Source organism: Macaca nemestrina, chromosome 12 (assembly GCF_043159975.1).
Source record: "Macaca nemestrina isolate mMacNem1 chromosome 12, mMacNem.hap1, whole genome shotgun sequence".
Taxonomy (NCBI): domain Eukaryota; kingdom Metazoa; phylum Chordata; class Mammalia; order Primates; family Cercopithecidae; genus Macaca; species Macaca nemestrina.
In genome coordinates this window covers 120,810,892-120,830,209 of record NC_092136.1, presented here as the reverse complement: position 1 = coordinate 120,830,209, position 19,318 = coordinate 120,810,892, and the positions used below count along the sequence as shown (strand labels likewise).

The 19,318-nt window shown below is 45.7% G+C and overlaps 1 protein-coding gene across 6 annotated transcripts in view; it reads right to left on the bottom strand.

Annotated features, from left to right (window-relative positions):
* Positions 1-19,318, bottom strand: part of LOC105476347 (glutamate ionotropic receptor kainate type subunit 4) — a 484,554-nt gene that overhangs the window by 9,435 nt on the left and 455,801 nt on the right. For all 6 annotated transcript variants that reach the window (XM_071075720.1, XM_071075723.1, XM_071075724.1 and 3 more), the window contains 3 exons: positions 18,310-18,475; positions 16,723-16,948; positions 12,005-12,133 (listed from right to left, as the gene is read on the bottom strand). In XM_071075720.1, the coding sequence (XP_070931821.1) occupies positions 12,005-12,133; positions 16,723-16,948; positions 18,310-18,475 (521 nt within the window). The remainder of the gene's footprint in view (positions 1-12,004; positions 12,134-16,722; positions 16,949-18,309; positions 18,476-19,318) is intronic.

Sequence of the window (19,318 nt, the reverse complement as noted above, 5' to 3'; positions counted from 1 at the left end):
AAAGAAAATAGGATAAGGGCCCCTTTGCAGAGGGTCTCACATTCCTCTTGTTTCTGTAGAGGTGGTTTTCTTTCCCCTTTAGGTCTTCTTCTGCTACCTGTGTTCCAGCTGTGCCCCCTGCCTCCCTATCAGTCACCTCCCTGGTCCTCCTCCAATCTTCTCTCCACTGGCTCTCTCCCTCAGTACATTCACATACTCATGTCTCTCCCTCCTTAAAGACAAAGAAATCCTCCTTACTGTCTCCAGCTCTGTCTAATCCAACACTTCTCTCTCCTTCCATGGCCAAGGATTTTGAGAGTTGTCTACATCAGAACTATTTTAAGACCTTCTAAAAGCCCTTAAAATCACTTACATTTGGAGGACCCATCTCACATAAAAGCAAGTAGAACAAAATGCACCCACATCTTACGTTAAATGCATTAAAAAATTTTTGCTTCTGATAATACTGAGTGGCAAGATACAGTTAACTTAAAATTGGCTGTGATTTCTCAGCAATCATTGCACATACATACAAAAGAATGTTGCAAAATTAAAAATATAACCAATAAATTATTTCTACATGTAATGAAGTTTTTATGAACATTAAATTTAAAGATTAATGAAGTTGAAACAATGTTACATTTTGGAGATATTTAATTAAACATGTCTTAATTTAATTTTGCAGTTTCCTTTTTGCATTCTGAAACCAGTAATTTTTTTCAGACCTCAAACATAATTTGGACACTCAAAAAGCTTTTAAGCTCCAAGTAACTCTGTCTATGATATCTAAAGGAGAAAATAATTCTGTTTTGAATACTCTTTTGTTCTTGCTATTCAATCTTCATCCCATGCAATTTTGTCTTGCACCACTAAAACCACCCTTGCTATGGTCACCAATGAACATTTTGTTTCTAGCCTAATGGAAATTTTCTAGTCCTAATCTTGCATGACCTTTGTTAGCATTTGAATCGTCAGTCACATGTCAGTCTTGGCATTTTATAAAGCCATTTCTTATCACTCTCTTCCGATCTCCTCAATCTCCTTTGATTGGCCTGGGGCACATTTTCTTCTCATTTTCCTGCCTTTGGTCTCCTACCCCTCCTCCATGTCTTGGCTATTACCAAATCCTGCTGATTTTGCCTCCTGAATATTTTTAAATTTCTTACCCTTCTCTCTATTCCTCCTGCCACTTCCCTAGTTTAGGCACCCACCATCTCTTGCTTGGACTATTGCAGTAGCCTTTAAAACTATTTCCCTCCCTGTAGCCATTTCCTCCTCAACTCTGCATACTACACAGTTACCTCACTGATCTTTCTGAAATGCAAAATCTAACTGTGACACATTCTCAAGTAACACAGAATTGTTTATAGTTCCCAGCACACAGCATCGTTGCTCCTACCTTCCATACCTTTGCTCCTGTTAATTCCTCTGCCTGGAACCTACCCCTACTCCCGAGACACACACCTGGCTAAACTCAACCTTTCCTTTAAGACTTAGCTCAGAGGTCACTTCCTCCAGGCTGCCTTCTTTACTCTTACCTGACTTTTAGTGATACTACTTTTGTGTTTTACTAATAATACCTTGTTTATCACTATTATGCATAAAATAATACACTAGTTTATATATCTGGATTTCCCACTACACTGCGAGTTCTTTGAGGGGAAGAACCATGCTTTGCTCAACTCTACAACCTCACAGTCATGGTACCTGGCCCATTATAGGAGCTCAGTAAATGTTTGTGGAAAGAATGAGCAGAAAGAGAGAGGACGAAGAATTCCAGATGTAGAGGGCTGCATTACCAAAAGCTCTGGACCCATATGTATTCCTTTCTAATTAAATTTGGTTTGAAATAATGGTAAAACGTGACAGCTCTGGTTGAGTGCTCCAGCCTGGTCATAGAGGAAGACGGCCCAGACTGTACTGAGTGGTGGCTAAAGGGGACTGAATATTGACATGGGCAATTCACAACATGGACTGCCTGTGTTGGGTGGGGGTATTGGGACAGTTATCAACAGGCATGTGGTCTGCACTGGAACAATTTTTATTAGATCAGGGAAAGCTTTTGGGGGAGCTGAGGTTTAACAGGAGGCTGGCAGAAACCATGAGTCACTGAAACACCCCATAGTCTTTCTTTCCTAGCTTCTCGCATTTCAGGGCCAGCATGTTAATCATGGGTGTTGGCTCCAGAGTCCTGATTCCTGGCTGAGTGGCCTCCTCCTCACAGAAGCAAGGCTTGAATACCATTTGTGCCTTGAGGAAGTTATTGGAAAGAGGAAGCAAGAATAGATTGCTGGCAGAGTCAGAGTTGAAAAACAGATGGAGTGGGGAGTGGGAAGGGAGAGTTCGGAGAGCACAGCAGTTCCATTTAACACTGTCATCAGTCATTCTCTAGAAGTCAAATGCCTTCCACAGCACATCAACATTCATCAGAAGGGGCCCTTGATGTGAACTCCCTCCAGCCTACAAGGCCCACGTGGCACTCACAGATGCCTCAGCACCGGCAAGGGGGATTGGGAAGCCATCTAGTCATCTCTTTCCTTCCCTTCTTCAGATGGGACCACGCATAAGCCATGCAGGCAGATGGCTTTACAAACTGGGACTTTCTCCTGACACTTGAGTCTCTGAGCCTCAGCTAGGCCCCAGCAATCAGCTGCAGTCACTGAAATAGAATCACGCTCTCCCCACAAACTCCTGGTTGGCTAAATACTAACTTTGGTGTCACCCGCAGATTGCCCACAAATATTTTGCCCACAAAATGATAGTTCACAAATGCAAACGAATAATGTTCTTTGTCTCTTGAACTAACAACGGGAAGGGCACCCTGGAAGAGAGCACCTGTGAAGAGATGTGAGTCTCCACCCACCCACTTGCTCTTCCTTTGGTTCCATCTGGCTAATAACCACTTCTTGGATTCAGGTACACTTGTGTCCTAGCCCGTAAAACCCTCACACATCTCCACGAAGCACTGTGGAAATCTGCAACTAAAATACAGAGGAAAAGCTCCTTTTGAACAAACAGTGAGGGAAGACTGAGAAAAAAGGCAGAGACCATAAAAGCCATGGAGGCAGGTGCAGAGAATCCACTCGCACAGAGAGAGGACTGACTAGTGCCACGAGATCCCGGCAAGAGACAATGTATTTGCTCTTTGACCTTGGTCAACAGATCTTGACTGAGAAGCTTCCATGAGCTGGGCACTATGCTAGGTGCTAAAGCTCTGTGCCACATTGGCTCATCAAGAGCACTGGACAAGAACATGAATTCTTGGACCCATAAGGCTTTCAAGCACTTTCTATTTCAGAACTATATTCACCTATAGCCATGCAAGTATATCAAATAGTCCGATCTCCAGGGATTGTAAATAGCAACTTCATGTGCCCAGGTATAAACTGACTTACATGACCTTCCCAGAAAATGCAAAGTGATTCATCATGTTGAAATGGTAAGCTTGACATTTCGTCTTGCATTCACCAAGGCATCTGGTGACTAGACCTAGCAGATTCTGGAAAGAATAATGGGAGAAAAGTAGGCAAAAGGGACTCAAACCCGAAGAGGGATGGGAGAGGTATTTGATAAATTTTGCAATTTATCAAAACACGAGCTATGGGAGGGTGCTTATAATCCATCAAAATATGAGCTCAAGTACCTCATTTTTCATTTGCTATCTCATTCAATTATCATTAAAAACACCATAGAGAAGGCCCATTGTCCCTACTTTATAGTTAAAGAAACAGAAATTCAGAGAACTTAAGTTGTCCATGTTTTCATAACTAATGTAAATTCTAGATCAGTTTGATTCCAAAGCTAACGCTCTGTATATATGTAAAGCTGACCTTTATGAGTGTTTACTATGAGCAAAGTTAGCCTGCTAAATGTTTTAACTCAATCCTTAGTTACCCTGTGAAATGGGCACTATGCTTACCTGCATTTTCCTGACACGGAAACCAAGGTACAGAGGAGTTAGGTAACTTGCCCAAGGTTCCACGGCTGACAAGTGGAAGTGCCCGAATCTAAACTGAAGCCAGGCCCCCCTGCCGGCCAATTCCACACCACCTCTCCCGGTCACTCGGCATCCACTCACGCTGCAGCGGGGCGATGACAGAACTCAACCTGGCATCCTAATGACTGAACACATTCCTGGGAACCTCTAGAGGGACACAGGGCAGGGGTAAGGGGGTCTATGTGTGAGCTACAGCTCAGCTTATAAAATCCCCTTCTGTCCTTCAGAACATGACATCACATGTTTGAATCGATGATTTGTTGGCTTAATCTCGGCCCAGTTTCCAGACAACAGTGAGCTGAAGTCTTAACAATTCGACCTGCTTTGTTGCAGACTCATGGGGCCACCCTTTGCCTCTGCTGTGATCATGGTTTCTGGAAATCCCTCTGGAGTTTCTCTCTCTCAAAAATAGATCTAATTTGATCAGAGAGAGGCTTCCTCCACGGCATCTCTCTGAAACACTATCTAAATTCCCACATTCAGGTTTCCAGCCTTGGCTCTCTCCAGAGAAACCAGAGAACCAGGATAACTACGCTGGACCCCATGAGAAGAAAGAGAGAGGGAAGCATCCCCGGGGCCCCTTCCACCCCCATCACTCACCCCCACTCTTGCTGAGATGTCTCACACTTCCATTCCCACTGTGCCAGACAGCAAACTTCCTGTTTTCTAAGGGTTCTGTGAGTCAATGCCACTGGCCTCTTTTCCATTTTTGAAAGGGAACCCTGATTTTCACAGCCTGGTGGTGTATTTATGTTCCTTTGAAGCCCGACTGTGAGCTCGTGTTTTTCAAGATAAAGGTATTTAATTTCCTTGGAGTTCACCAACCACCTTTTTGTCTAGCAATTGTTCTGCAAAGACTTCAGTAATCCAATCTCCTTGAATTGGGATGCCGGCATCTGTGAGTGGCTAGCGATATTTCTTTTTATAGCAGCTAAGTGAGAAAATAAATAAATAAATGTTTTTTGAAAAGAAAAGGCAGAAGAAAATGAAACAGCTTGGAATGGAGCCTGTTCCTTTTTGTAATCTCCAGTTTTCCACAGGATCTGCTGTTTCATTTTTTTAGCGAGGTAGGGAGGTGGACAGTCACCCAGCTACGGGCAGGGAGAGTCAGAGGGGGCGAGGAAGCTAAGGGGTAATGTTGTGGCTCTTACCAGAGGCAAGCAAGACCTGGCACAAAGACTCGGGATTGGTGGCATTATCACAATGTTAGGATTCTTCTCTGGATTTGGCAGTAATGTTTGAGCTGTAATATTGGATTAGAAGTGGGGTAAGCACCAGTTCCTTTTCTTTGAAATTTCTCGCATTTTAATAGGATAACAAAGTAGAAAAGGATTATGTTAGGCACTGGCGCGTCGTCTGGTACATTCTAATTAAAACTGCAGCCACTCTCAGTTTCAGAGGTCTCCGAAAAACAGACCCACTCATAGTTCCTTTCACCTCTATCCCTCTCTGCCCATTCCATATTTCTCTCCTTCCTTTAAGCACACGTGAAAGCCAACTGATTGAAATTCTAAAAAAGAAAGATCACCTAGGAGCTGCTTGGGAAAGCAGGTGAAAGCTACTGCCCTCTGTTCAGCCTGAGACACAAGAAAAACAATGTTCCTAGGTCTCAATTCTTGGTGAACACTTAAAGACGTAAAGCCCGGGTGCGGTGGCTCACGCCTGTAATCCCAGCACTTTAGGAGGCCGAGGGGGGCAGATCACTTGAGGTCAGGAGTTAGAGACCAGCCTGGCCAACATGGTTATATCCCATCTCTACTAAAAATACAAAAATTAACTGGGTGTGTTGGCAAGCACCTGTAATCCCAGCTACTCAGGAGGCTGAGGCAGGAGAATTGCTTGAACCCAGGAGCTGGAGGTTGCAGGGAGTCAAGATCGCACCACTGCACTCCAGCCTGGGTGACAGGATGAGAATCTGTCTTAAAAAAAAAAAAAAATGATTTAATGGAAGAGATGTTTGGGTCATGTTGGTCCTGTTTTTCCAAATCCCTTGGACAATGAATGACACAGCATAGTAAGTTTGACAGCTAATTTACGAGAGAGATCGATCAAGCAATGGCACCTCCCGTTTCAGGCTAGTGGCTCTTGCTTGGTTTGGAAGAAGTCACATGCAGTTTCGCTTGGCCAAGAAGCCTCTTAGCCTCTCTGAGTAATGTTTGCTTGGGCTCCAGCCATGGCACAAATGGGGCCACCACATTAAACTGGCACTAGCAGCTATGGCTGGGACAGTAGCTGAAGTCCTGGCTTTCAGAGTGATTTGCATAGCATCTCCCACACAGCCCCACTCTGAAACATTGCCTCTTATTAATACAGCTCACCCTCTTGTTCCAAAGGATGACCGTAGAGAGACAAGTTAAACTGGCTGGCTGATAGCACCCAGGAATCTTCGGATGCATTTGGGACCTGGGCAGGATGACTTCCACTGTTTATTTTCCCTTTCATCTGTTCAGTTCTCTTCTTCATGCCAGGGAACATTTGGTCCCAAGGTGCAGTGGAGAGAGGCCTCCTGTTCACTTCTTTCCATCTTTCCTGGAAGCCTGATCTCCCTCTCTGCCTCCCCTCTCCCTCCACCCTGAACTCCACTGTCAGTGCAGTCTTCCGAAACTGTGGAACCATCTAATCTATTGTGGATGCGGAACTGTTTCCAAGGCCAACAACTGCAACAATTATAACTTTGTATTTCTATTCCACCTCCAACTTCCATTTCCACCACATGGGCAAAAACATAGAGACTTTTCAGTCATTTCATGTTTAAATTCGCTTAAATCCAGTGTCTTCTCCATTCCCCCTTCTTTCCGGGATGTATTTCAGGTTTGTGGTTGTGTCATTGTATTGGGGTGGGGATAGGTGTCTGGTCTTATGCTGTAGTCCACTTAGATTTCCAATATCTTTGTCTGGAGTTAAGGAAAACTCAGGCCTTTCACTGGGCCCTCTGCTGTGGGTCCCTATGTGCCACCTCTTATGTCCCCCACTTCACTGAGGCATGGCACATATTTCTGGGGTTTGCTAAACTCCAGAAATATGCGTCATGCCACAGTACAAACTCATTACACAGCCAAACTCCCCAGATGCGAATTCTTCCCTGCTCCACATGTACCACCCACAGCCCCTGCACAAGTAAAAATCTCTTTAGAACGCTTGGAATACCCAGCTAATTCTGGGAGTGCTATCTGCCACTCGCCGGCTCCCAGGAGGGCAAGGACCAAGCACATTTTTACACGTCACTTCCTGCTCAGAAGCTCCTGTCCTGGCCAGGGCATCCTTTTATCTGATTTGCAGAGTTGGTGGCCTGGTTTTTCTATTTCTAATTTTTTTTTTTTTTTTTACTCCTACTTCTAGCATCAACTTTTTGCCCAGATTTTATTAGGAATTAACCTTCTGTATTCCAAAATACTTCTCTAGCAAATCAAAAACCTCGCTCTCCAAGGACATTATGTCTGCTGTGAGCTTTAAGAACTTATTTTGGAACTTAAAGCCAGTAATTTGACTTGGTTTCTCCCGAGGCAATAACTATCCCCTGGGACCATGAATGCCACCAAGAGCTCAGAATTCCGTCCCACCACACCTGCTTTCCGTGTGCCACATCTCACCCCAGAACCTTTGATGGCTACTGCCAATTCTCCCAAACCCAGTCCAGGGCACTGTTGCTGTGCCAAGGAGTCTGGCAAAGCTGTGGCATGCTGTTAGGACATCTTCCTGGGACACTGATTTTACTTACGGCTTGGGTGGGAAAAAACATTCTTACATTAAGTAAACATGCCTATATTACAGAGTAAGATGCAAAATTCACACGTATTTTTAGGACAAAACAGAAGATTTTCAGGAAATTCCGAACAAGTAGGCTGCTTTAGACAATGTCCTAGATCCCCAGCAGTTCCCATTTGGTCTCCTCTGCTTTTGGTTCCTCCTGTGAAAATGCGTGAGACAGACTGGTTGCAGTCCAAATACCTTTACCCAGTTTTCAACTCTCTCTTAAGTCCAACCTCATCCTACCTTTTCAGACCGAGTTCTCAGCATAACACCTGTGCCTCACAGCAGTCCTAAAGCAGCCATTCCTATGGGATGCTTCCAGGTCCAGGCCATGTGCCCTTAAACCTTCCCTGACCATTCCGCAGAATTCATCACTTCCTCTTCTGGGCTTCCAGACATTCTCTTTATACCGCTATTAAAACTCTCCCACACTGCAACCATTACAGCAACCATCTGTGCCTCTCTCTAGCTTCTAAGCCTCTTAAGGGCAAGGGCAGGTTGTGTTCCTTTTGGTAATTTCAGAGCCCCGCACGGTGCCTGGTACACAGCAGTTTACCACGCTATTTGTTGGCAGCAATGAGAGCTACATGAATACTTTCCATGCCAACATTTGGGGTGCTGGGCTCCCGTTTCAGAGGAAACAATCATAAGATAAGGCTTTCCAGACTTTTCCTTCTCCAAAGTCAGGAGGACTTTGAGATGCTTGCTCATTCACCTATTCATTTATCGATTGTAAATGAATTGTTCATTGTTTCATCAAACACTGATGGCAGGTGATGTTCTGGGCATCAGGACACAAAAATTAATAAGACACAGTCCCTGTCCTTGAGTTGCTTATTGTCTATAGGGGGGAAAAAAGTCAACAGACAGAAAATAAATGTCTTAAGTGTTGATTTTTTTTTTTTTTTTTTTTTTTTTGAGACGGAGTCTTGCTCTGTAGCCCGGGCTGGAGTGCAGTGGCCGGATCTCAGCTCACTGCAAGCTCCGCCTCCCGGGTTTGCGCCATTCTCCTGCCTCAGCCTCCTGAGTAGCTGGGACTACAGGCGCCCGCCACCTCGCCCGGCTAGTTTTTTTTGTATTTTTAGTAGAGACGGGGTTTCACCGTGTTAGCCAGGATGGTCTCGATCTCCTGACCTCGTGATCCGCCCGTCTCGGCCTCCCAAAGTGCTGGGATTACAGGCTTGAGCCACCGCGCCCGGCAAGTGTTGATTTTTGAAGAGCCCTTCAGCCTGAGGGAGAAGGGATGGATGCGCACATTCGCAGCTTGGGGACACTATTCAAACCTCTCATTGTGCCCTAATTGCTCGTTCAGGCCTCTCTCTTCTCCAGCACCTCTGCACCACCATGTGCCTTCGGTCAGCTGTTCAGAGGCAGGAACAACTGACTGTGAGCGGACAGCTCCTGGTGCGAGGGCTATTGGGGAAAGTAACTTCAAGCACAGTCTCATGAGTCACGTTAGCATGACCCAGGAGAACACAACAATTGGTAGCTTCCGACAGCTAGCGGCAGTTTTCATCACACATCCCACAAACACTGGGTAACTACTATGTGCCTGGCTCTGTTGGGGAGGCTAGGACCACAGAAGCAAATGAGACTGAGTCTGGGTCTAAGGTGCCAGCAACTGAGCAGAGGAGACCAAGATTGCAGCATAGTGTGTTGAGGGCTCTGTCCAAAGTCACAGAAGGCCCCCAACCCACTGTGGTGAGGGGAGAGGGAGATCAAGGGTTTCTAGGAAGGCAGATACCTAGACATTTCTTCTATTGCATTTATCAATCAGAGGAAGGATCGATTAGCAGAAGGTCCTCTGCTGTGGGCCCCAGGTTCACCTCCCCATTTCCACGTTAGACAGCTGCAGAGCACACCACCACTACTGTTTCCCTGCAGACGGAGGTGAGATGGCCCTCTTTCCTGCCATCCTTTAGCTCACTGTTATCACAGAGCAACATTAACATATGCTGACAATAATCCAATTTTATTTTAGCTATTCCAGGTCCAGCCACATGTTTCCAATCCATGTCTTTTTTTCGGAGAGGGAGTGGAGGAGCATTTTGCTACCCACACCTTCCCTAGTACAAACCGATTACACAATCCAACTCCCCAAATGCGAATTCTTCTCTGTTCCATCTGGACCACCCACAGCCCCTGCACACAGCCCTGCCCACTGTGCTGACTTCTGCTCCACACCCGTCTTCAAGGTGCTTATCTGCCTGCAATGCCCTCCTCCTACACTGTTGCCCTATTGAGGTCCTGGGCATCTTCAAAATCTAGTTCATTCTATCCAATCCACAAAAGTGTCTTGACACTTTTTTCTGCATATCCCCCATTTTCTATTACTCTGAACAAGCAGAAGTAATCTCCGCACTTCACCCCCTAGCATTTAACTGTAATTTGGCAAGTGTCAGTAATTGTGTGCTGACCGCTTCCAGTAAGTTAATTTTGTTTCCAGAAGTCACTTTAAGATGCTTGCTGGTAAGTCTGCAGAGCTTTCTTACTCCCAGGCGTGTGAAGTGATGTGCTAGGACACCTCACTGTCACTCAGCACATCCCTATTGATGGAATATCCAGCTGACCCTTGAAAATAACTCCCCTGCAGGCAGCTGATGGAATCAGACAGCCCGGAAGTTCAGAGAGCAGCCGAGTACAGTGCTAGGATGCAGATCAGTGACAGCTACGATACACTGGGCCCGGGGAGGAGCCAAGCTCTGTGCTTTTTCACTCTCCCTTCACAGCAGCCCTACAGTGTGTTACTTACTGAACTCATTTTACAGATAAAGGAATGAGGGCTCAGCGCTGTTAACTAATGTGCTGAAACTCACAGACTCGCGGTCGGTGGAGACGGGAATGAAATGAGGTCTGCCCATGCCCTGTGTCCATTCATGTCCACTGCTTTCCCCATGGTCAGATCTGGCCTTTGGGGAATGAAGAGCCAAGAAGTGTGTGGCCTCACTCAGTTCCTCTGAGAGCAGCATTTCCTTTAAATTATAAAAAATACTTGCTCCATATATCCATATTGTTGAGACCTCTTCTTGCAAGATAGAGATCCACGTTTAGACACTGAGAATCACATAGTTATTCATTCGCTGTCTCATTAGGGACAATCATTCATGCTGAGCAGAAAAGACAAGAACATGATATCCTTCATTCTGTTCCTCAGCTGTCTTCCTCAGGCAGAGCATGGACAGGTAAATCTGTTGCATATTTAACAAGGCTGCAGTAGATGGAGTAGTAGATATGGTATGTGACCATATGATTTATTGTCTAAACCAGGCCACTTTGAGAATGAAAGCTGTCTAGAAATAATTAATAGGCATTAACTGATCTACAACAGATAGAAACAAGACTATACCATCCTGGGCAAACTAGGGTAAGTGTTCCCCTACAGAAAATCCTGGGTGCTCAGGCACCCTCAACACTCCTTAACCAAACATCTTAGTCAGGGACTGCTTTCTATTTAGCCAAATTTAACATTCGCTCATTCATTTGATAAAATATCCACATGTCCGGCTCTGTGGGCAGCCCTGTGAGGACCAACCCTGCCCTCATGAAGCTTACATTCTAGTAGAGAAAGTGGAAAGTAAACAAATACATAAGAAATATAATATCAGGTAGCGATGAGGTCTGAGAAGGGAAATAAGGTGGGGTTAAGGTGATGGAGAGACATGTATAGGGTAGGAGTGAAGAGCTCTTCAAAGAAAGGCCAGGAGGAGGGAGCAGGTGCACAGGCCCTGGGGCGGAAGAGCCAGATGGGAGGCTTGGGGACCAGAGAGAAGAGAGGAAGGTTGAAGGGGAACAGATCATATAGGGCCCTGAATTTTATTCCCAGTGGGATGGGAAACCGTTGGAAGGTTTGTGCAGGGGAATCCTGACATCGAATTTGCATTTTTAAAAAGGATCACTCTAGCTAGTAGTGGAGAATATATTGTAGAGACGCAAGAATGGGAAACTAAAACCAGGCGGTTGTAATTACACAGGTGTGAGACGATGCAGCACGGGCCAGGGTAGAAGCCGTGGTGCTAGGGGTCAGAGGCAGCTGGGTTCAAGAAACACCATGGAGGCAGAGTCTCTAGGACTTGGAAACCAGGTGGACACTGGGTGCCCGTGATACGCAAGACCCTGGGACAGACCTGACCCCCTGCCAGCCCAGCTTATACCTAGGTTCCTTCCAAGGCAGTTCGCAATGGGTCCTAGAAGTCATTATGTGTACCTGGAATTTGAACATGAGAAACAAGCTACTTTGGTCCTCTAGGGCAGGAGGAGGATGGCCCTGAACGTCCTTACCTTTAGCTCTGTGATCTTCCTCCTTGGGGCACTTCCCTCCTTCCCACCATTTGCGCTTCAGGATCTCCAGGCGGTTGTTCTCCTGCAGCTGGAGAATGGCCAGATCAAACTCGTCCCGGAAAACCGAGCCTGCGGGGGTCACAGGAGAGCCCAGGACACAGGTTGTGAATGCCCTGTTAGGGGTCACTCTGCTCCCCTTCCCGGCACACCTCCTGGCCACCCTGCCTGCTTTCACCTCGAGAGGGGACAGACAGATGCAGCGGATGGGGCGAGCCCCTGGGGCCACTGCTCTCTACTTCCCCGGGAGAGTGCGGCGTTCTGGCTTCATGCAGGGTTCTCGGTTTTTCTACTTCCCTTCTCTCCATGCTGACTGGCGCATCCAGCCCATGGCCCAACACCCCAAGATGGGTCAAGGAAAGGCTTTCCAGGCAGTCGTACCATCCACCTCCCCAGCCGGACACCACCACTTTCTAAATTAAAAAGATGGTCTATTCTGGTTAAACAACCTGCCCACCAACACCCAGGACACTGGCTGCAAAGTATCCAATCCACCTCCAGGAGGCCAGAGTTTGTGCTTCTGTGACACAAACCTCTTAGGTGTGTCCAATTTCTACTTTATTTAAATTAATTTATCATGGCCAGTCACGGTGACTCATGCCACTTTGAAGGCTCAAAGTCCAAAGTGTGAATGTCCTTTTAAAAAGCACAGAGAATGAGAATGAGAAAGTGCTCATTCTCAGCACTTTGAGAGGCCGAGATGGGCGGATCACTTGAGGCCAGGAATTCAAGACCAACCTGGCCAATATGGTGAAACCCCATCTCTAGTAAAATACAAGAATTAGCTGGGTGTGGTGGTGCGCACCTGTAGTCCCAGCTACCCAGGAGGCTGAGACAGAAGAATCACTTGAACCTGGGAGACAGGGGCAGTGATCACACCACTGCACTCCAGCCTGGGCAACAGAATGTGAGACTCCGTTTCAAAAATAAATAAGTGAATCAATTTCTTAGGCACTTGTAACTCTCACTACGTTACACCTGACAACTGTTTATCCAGAGAAGTGACCAATCAGTGAGAGAAGAGCCACACCAGAGTGTGAGAATCAGGTCACCAGGTGTTCCCCATCCTCAGCGCTGCCTTCTGAGCTCACGAGAACCCACTGGCCTGTCCATCACCCTGTTTCTCCCACTCCTCCTTCCCTCCTCAAAAGAAGGTTTTTTTTTCTGTTCAGTACTATTCTTTTTTAATTTTTCTAATGCAATTTTGCCAAGGAGCTTTGGTTCTAGAATTTAGGTTTAATCACAAAAACAGGCTTAAATCAAACCATGGAAAGCTCAATGTCTCAGCACAGGCTGAGGCCTGAGATTATTAAGAAAAAGCTGCCAAGAGGCTGGAAAACAACTAAGCTGCCCAGTTTCCTTGCCCAAACTCTATGAAGGCTGGATGTGGACAGATGCCCCAGAGGAGAAAGGCTACTCTGAAGGATCAGGCAGAGCTTGGAACAAACAGATGAGTGCTTCTGAAATTTTCACGTGCATTGCAATCACCTGGGGATTTTGCTGAACTGCAGAATCTGATTCAGTAGGCCTGGGGTGGGGCCTGAGAGTCTGCATTTCCAACAAGCCCCTAGGTGATGTCCATGCTGCTGGGCCATGGACCACACTTTAAGAGGCAAGGAACCAGAACATCTCCCAGATCTCTTCCAACCGTGACAGCCCACGGCTCCACGGTAGAACCTTCCCTACTATAGATAAAACTCTGCTTGGACACCCAAACCCAAGCCTGTAGCACTGGATGTGTGCATGTGATTTGGGCAAACACCAACGAGCTTCATGTAGAGTAAGTACTTATTACACATCTTACACATAGTTGGACCCGAACCCCAAGCCTGCAGCACTGAATGTGTGCAAGTGATTTGGGCAAACACCAGCAGAGCTTCAAATACAGTAAGTACTTATTACACATCTGCAGTGAATGGACACATGAACGAGTTGTCTAACAGAGGTTGTTAGGTGGTGAGGCTAATGAACATTCCAGGTTTAGAGAGAATGGTCTAGCCCAGCAAGGCAGTTCAAGCAGTTTGAAGGCATGTTCAACCCAACCTCCTAACACATCAGGGGCCACATGAAAGGCCTATTCTGCTTACTCGTTGGTTGCCTACTTAGTTCCTAAGCCACCTGATTAATTTTCCATCTTGTTCCTTGTTTTGTTTCTCTTAATTTTCCTGGGTCCAACCACATTGCTTATTCCATAGTTAGGCTCTTACATTCCACTTAAGAATGATATACATGCTTGTATTTCCTGGGCATACCCCCAGCTGGACCTAAATCCTGGCTCATCAATGAACTGTGTAATGTTCTTTCCAGCTTCATGTGGGAAGCTGGGCTAGCTCCGAGTAGACCTTCCCACCTATCCTGTCCTTTCTAGCTGATAGGACCCATTGGCAACATGGTCTGGTAAATGAATTACTGGACTGGAGACAAGCATCCTAGGCTCAAACCCAGCTTCTCTACCTATTCTGTGACCTTGGACAAGTAATCTGTCAGCTCTGAATCTGAGTTCTGTCCTCTACAGGATGGGAATAACCACATACATCTTGCAGGGGTCTATGAAGTGAGATAAAATGTGAAAACAGTGTCATGTCAGATATACAGCAAATGCATTTCCTTTCACTTTTCCTTGGTTATTGATGAAAATTTCTAGAGTTGTGGTCTGTCTTATCCCAACTCTCCATTGTTTTGCTCCACGAAAACTTTGGAAGCATTTGAAATTTAGGTAAAATGTGTTAAATTGCTAGAGTATCATCAAGGTGTGCCTTAAGTTCATTTTGCAGTTCACACTATCATCTTGAAACAAAATGTCAGTGAGTATATCTCTCAAAGGGGTCCATAATCTGTATTATTAGTGGACACCAGTGAAATATAATGGCATATAGAGGGTGTGGAGGTTTATAAGTACCTGGAGTGAAGCCTCCAGTTCACAGTTCACAGAACTCCTAGTGCCATAATGTACAGAGTTCAGGGATGAACCATATTATTACCTATGTTCATTTTCTTGGTTTCTGATCAGAATTTAAGTCATGTGCTTTTGTCAAATAGTGGTGGCTCATGCCTGTAATCCCAGCACTTTGGGAGGCTGAGGTGGGCAGATCACCTGAGGTCAGGAGTTCAAGACCAGCCTGGCCAGCATGGTGAAACCCCATCTCTACTAAAAATACAAAAATTAGCTGGCCATGGTAGCACACGCCTGTGGTCCCAGCTATTCGGGAGGCTGAGGTACGAGAATCACTTGAACTGGGAGGCAGAGGCTGCAGTGAGCCTAGATAGTGCCACTGTACTCCAGCCTAGGTGACAGAGTGAGACTCTGTCTCAAAATAAATAAATAAATAAACATATATGTGTGTGTGTGTGTGTGTGTGTGTGTGTAATAACATAGGAAACCATAGAAGAGATGAGAAGGACACTAATATCCCCCAAGGCAGGCTCAGTGTGAGACACTAAGGTAAGGCACCTAACTAGATTATCAGGTTTAATCCTCCCAACCCCATATGGTAGGTATTAGAAACCTAATTTTATGAATTAGATAACTGAGGCTAAAGAATGCATCTAAGGTACCACAGCCAGTAACTAGAACATGTCCCGGGGTCTGCCTGACTCCAAGCCTGTGCTCTTTACACTCCACAGGTGTGAGTGAATCCTGCCATTTACAGAGTTTTGAGCTAAGGTAAAGATCAACAACAGGGATGTGTACTGTAAATACAAAGATGAGCATACCGTATGCCAATTTTCTCCCAGAGACTGATGGCCTTGATTCCCGCTTCTTCCCCTGTTGCCTTGTACAAGAACACCCTCATGCAAGAACAACCCTCTACAGCACGGGCTCTCTATGGGGTGTGTGGAGGGGGAAGGGTGCATGTCAGAAGGGGCTGGGGAAACATTCAGATCTCCTTCACAATCACCACAGCAGCCAAACATGTCCTCTCCTCATCTTCTTGGGGAGGTTCTGTTAGCAGGTGAAGGCTCAAAGTCCAAAGTGTGAATGTCCTTTTAAAAAGCACAGCCAGGACACCTTTCTGGAAGCCAAACATCTCTACCCTCCTATTCATAGAATGAGACGGGGTGACACCCAGTCAGCAGGCCAAACACCAGAGCATTCCCGCCCCTTCTCAATGACCCACACCAACCTACTGTAGCTGGATCAGTGAAATCCACAAATAATTTAAAAGCCATTTCATCTAATCATGGCCGTCCCCTTTAGAAGTAAACTTTTCACTGGTGACGCTAACAAATAGCAAAATTAACTGATTTGAATTTCACCATCTCATCCTTCTTTCCACTGCTAGTAGAGATAGCAATCAACAGAGAAATGGCCAAGGGGTAGCAAGCAAGAAGAGGAACAAAAGGCCTAAATACACACCAAAGGCATCAATGCTCTTTAATAATTAGTATTAGCCCTTTAAATTAGTCAGTTAATCAATCAGTAGCTAATCAACTAACTCTTTAATAATCAAGGATTGAGCACTGGTTGTTGAGTAAAAGAAATATGTGTGTTTGCTTTAAAAAACAACAACAACAACAACTTTAGAATGCCCATCTAAAGTCACTGTTAAACTGGTTCTAGCAACAGGGGTTACTGGATTCAATGCTGCTTTCAGTGGTTTGATCTACCCTGACCCTGTCTGGACAAAGCTACCCAAAGAGGCTGTTCCTCTCCCGCATACCGACTGGCATGCCAATCCCATAGCCCTTGGTGTCCAGCAGGCCCCCAATCTGAGTGAGGTTGCAGTTTCGCTGCCGATAGTACTCGTTCATGGTGGATTCCAGGAGGAAGGCGTAGTTGGAATTCAACACCCTGGCGATTCCCTCCTCTGTGCTCTTCACGAACACGCTGGGCTGCTTGGAATACATGTAATTCCACATGCGTTGGTAGGTCTGGTAGCGGGAATTCTGGGAAAAGAACAAAAGGAAGCAGGATTGGGAAAAGAGGAAGGAAACGTTGATTTAAAAAGAGAGGGAATCAAAGTGCACCTTAAGATGCTGGCCCTTCCTCTACTCTACCCGCCGATCACAGACAAGAACCTTTTCCCTTTCTGTCTCTCAACACAAGATGTTCGCTGTCACTGTGTAATGGCAGGGGAGGGAGGTGTGCCTTTGATACCTTTTACAGAAAGATGAGGAAGCCACAGGGCACTAGGGCCCTGATTTGGTAATTGGTTTTACCTCATCTACCCTCAAGAGCTCTTCTACTGCCAACCTCCATTTTCCGGTAGAACTGAAATTCTGGTTGGGTACCTTCATTGTCCCTCAATTTGGGGCAGTGAACTTAGGTTCATTTAGGACTATACAGAAATACCATTTGAAGAAGCAGTTTCACTATTTTCTATCCACCCTAAACCAGTTGATCAATCACATATACGAAGCTGGCTGCTGTGTTACAAATAATAACAAGTCAGAGAACTCTGGGGGTCTATCCAAACCCTGTGTTTGCACGATGACTTCACTGCTCTCTGTGCCAGTAGGCACTGAGACTTGCCTGGAAAACAGAAAGCTGAAGGCATTGGACTTGTTTCATGTGAAAATGAACTTCTTGGATATTAGGTTGGTTAGACACCTTTTAACCCCAGGGGAAACCTGCTTCCCAAGAGAGCTTGAGGCACATGAAAACCACTATTCCATCTGGTCTGGCTGTCAGTCTTGGCGATCAATCAGTTTGCTGACAGCAAACACATCGCTGTGGCAGGGCTTTCTCCTGAGCCTTGCCAGGGAAACTCAAAGAGGACAACAGGTCCCTATCTGATACCTATCAAGTCTGGAATCAATGAAGCCAGTTTGTCTTAAGCTAGTGTTCCTCAAACTTCAGTCACTCGTGTATGAATCTTGCTCTAAATACTACCTATACGATTTAAATCACTTGTTAAAATGTAAATGTATACGTTAACCCCATTCTATGCAGTAATACAAATAAAACTACAAGTTTGATTCACTGCATATATATACTTTTTTTCTAATGGCCATTAATATAAATATGAAACTATGGCAACGAAAAAATAGTTCCACCACATTAGACCTAAAATCATCTCAAGTATCACCACTCTGGCACCGGCTGATATTAACACAAAGTTCTTTTGGGACCTCATTCCAGGTGTATTTTGTGGAGCAACAGATAAATGAACCCCATGTGGACTTCCAAACTATATGTTCAAAAGAGATAATGAGATGACGAGAGATGTTTTTATCTCCAGCAGACAAACATCTCAACTTTATTCTGCCCAGTTCCCGATGTTGGTGAGCAACCAAACGGGGTTTACTTGGAAGAAGGTCATGCTGGAGCCTCCGTGAATTGTGCCATACTCAATGGCGGTCTGGTCAGCCAGGTCATCCACTGACTCAATGGGCACATCCATGCGCTGCACGGTCAGGAAGGCTGCCAGGTTGGCCGTGTAGGATGAGATGATGATCAGCGTGAATGCCCACCTATGTAGGAAAAGACAAGGAAGTCATCATTGCCCGGGCACTCCCTGGAGTCTTGGCCCCCAACCCCAGTCCTGCTGTGACATGGGAGAGACCAGGCATCTTTCTTCTAAGAGCTTTCAGCTTAGTGGGGGAAGAGAAAGGAGGCAGGGCATATGATGTCTACAGAAATGAATCGAGTTGGTGAGCATTGCCTGGAAGAAGACAGCTGATTTGTTTTTCTTATTTCCTGAAGGAGATGATTATTGGGTTATTATTCAAAAGAGGTATAGTCCATGCACATGAGACAGTTTTGGACACTGTGAGAAATGAGCCAGTGAATGAGCTGCGCGTGCCAGCTCCAAGGGCTCTGTTCAGAGCTAGAGCAGGAGGGCTTCCTCGCCTCCTCGTGTTGAAGCCAACCTTCAAATGTGCATTGCCAGGTACTGATCATCTACCACGAGCTACATCCACTATCTCACTTAATCCCTACAACTCAGGAAGGCAAAATTCTTATCCCAATTTTACAGGTGGGGAAATTGAGGCTCAGAGAAGTGAAGCAACCTGCCAAGTAACACCTTGATATATTCTTCTTTTTTTTTTTTTTTTTTTTTTGAGACGGAGTCTCACTCTGTTGCCAGGCTGGAGTACAGTGGCGCGATCTTGGCTCACTGCAACCTCCACCTCTGGATTCAAGTGATTCTCTTGCCTCAGCCTCCTGAGGAGCTGAAACTATAGGCACATTCCACCCTGCCCAGCAAATTTTTGTATTTTTAGTAGAGATGGGGTTTCACTGTGTTGGCCAGGATGGTCTCCATCTCTTGACCTTGTGATCCACCTGCCTTGGCCTCCCAAAGTGCTGGGATT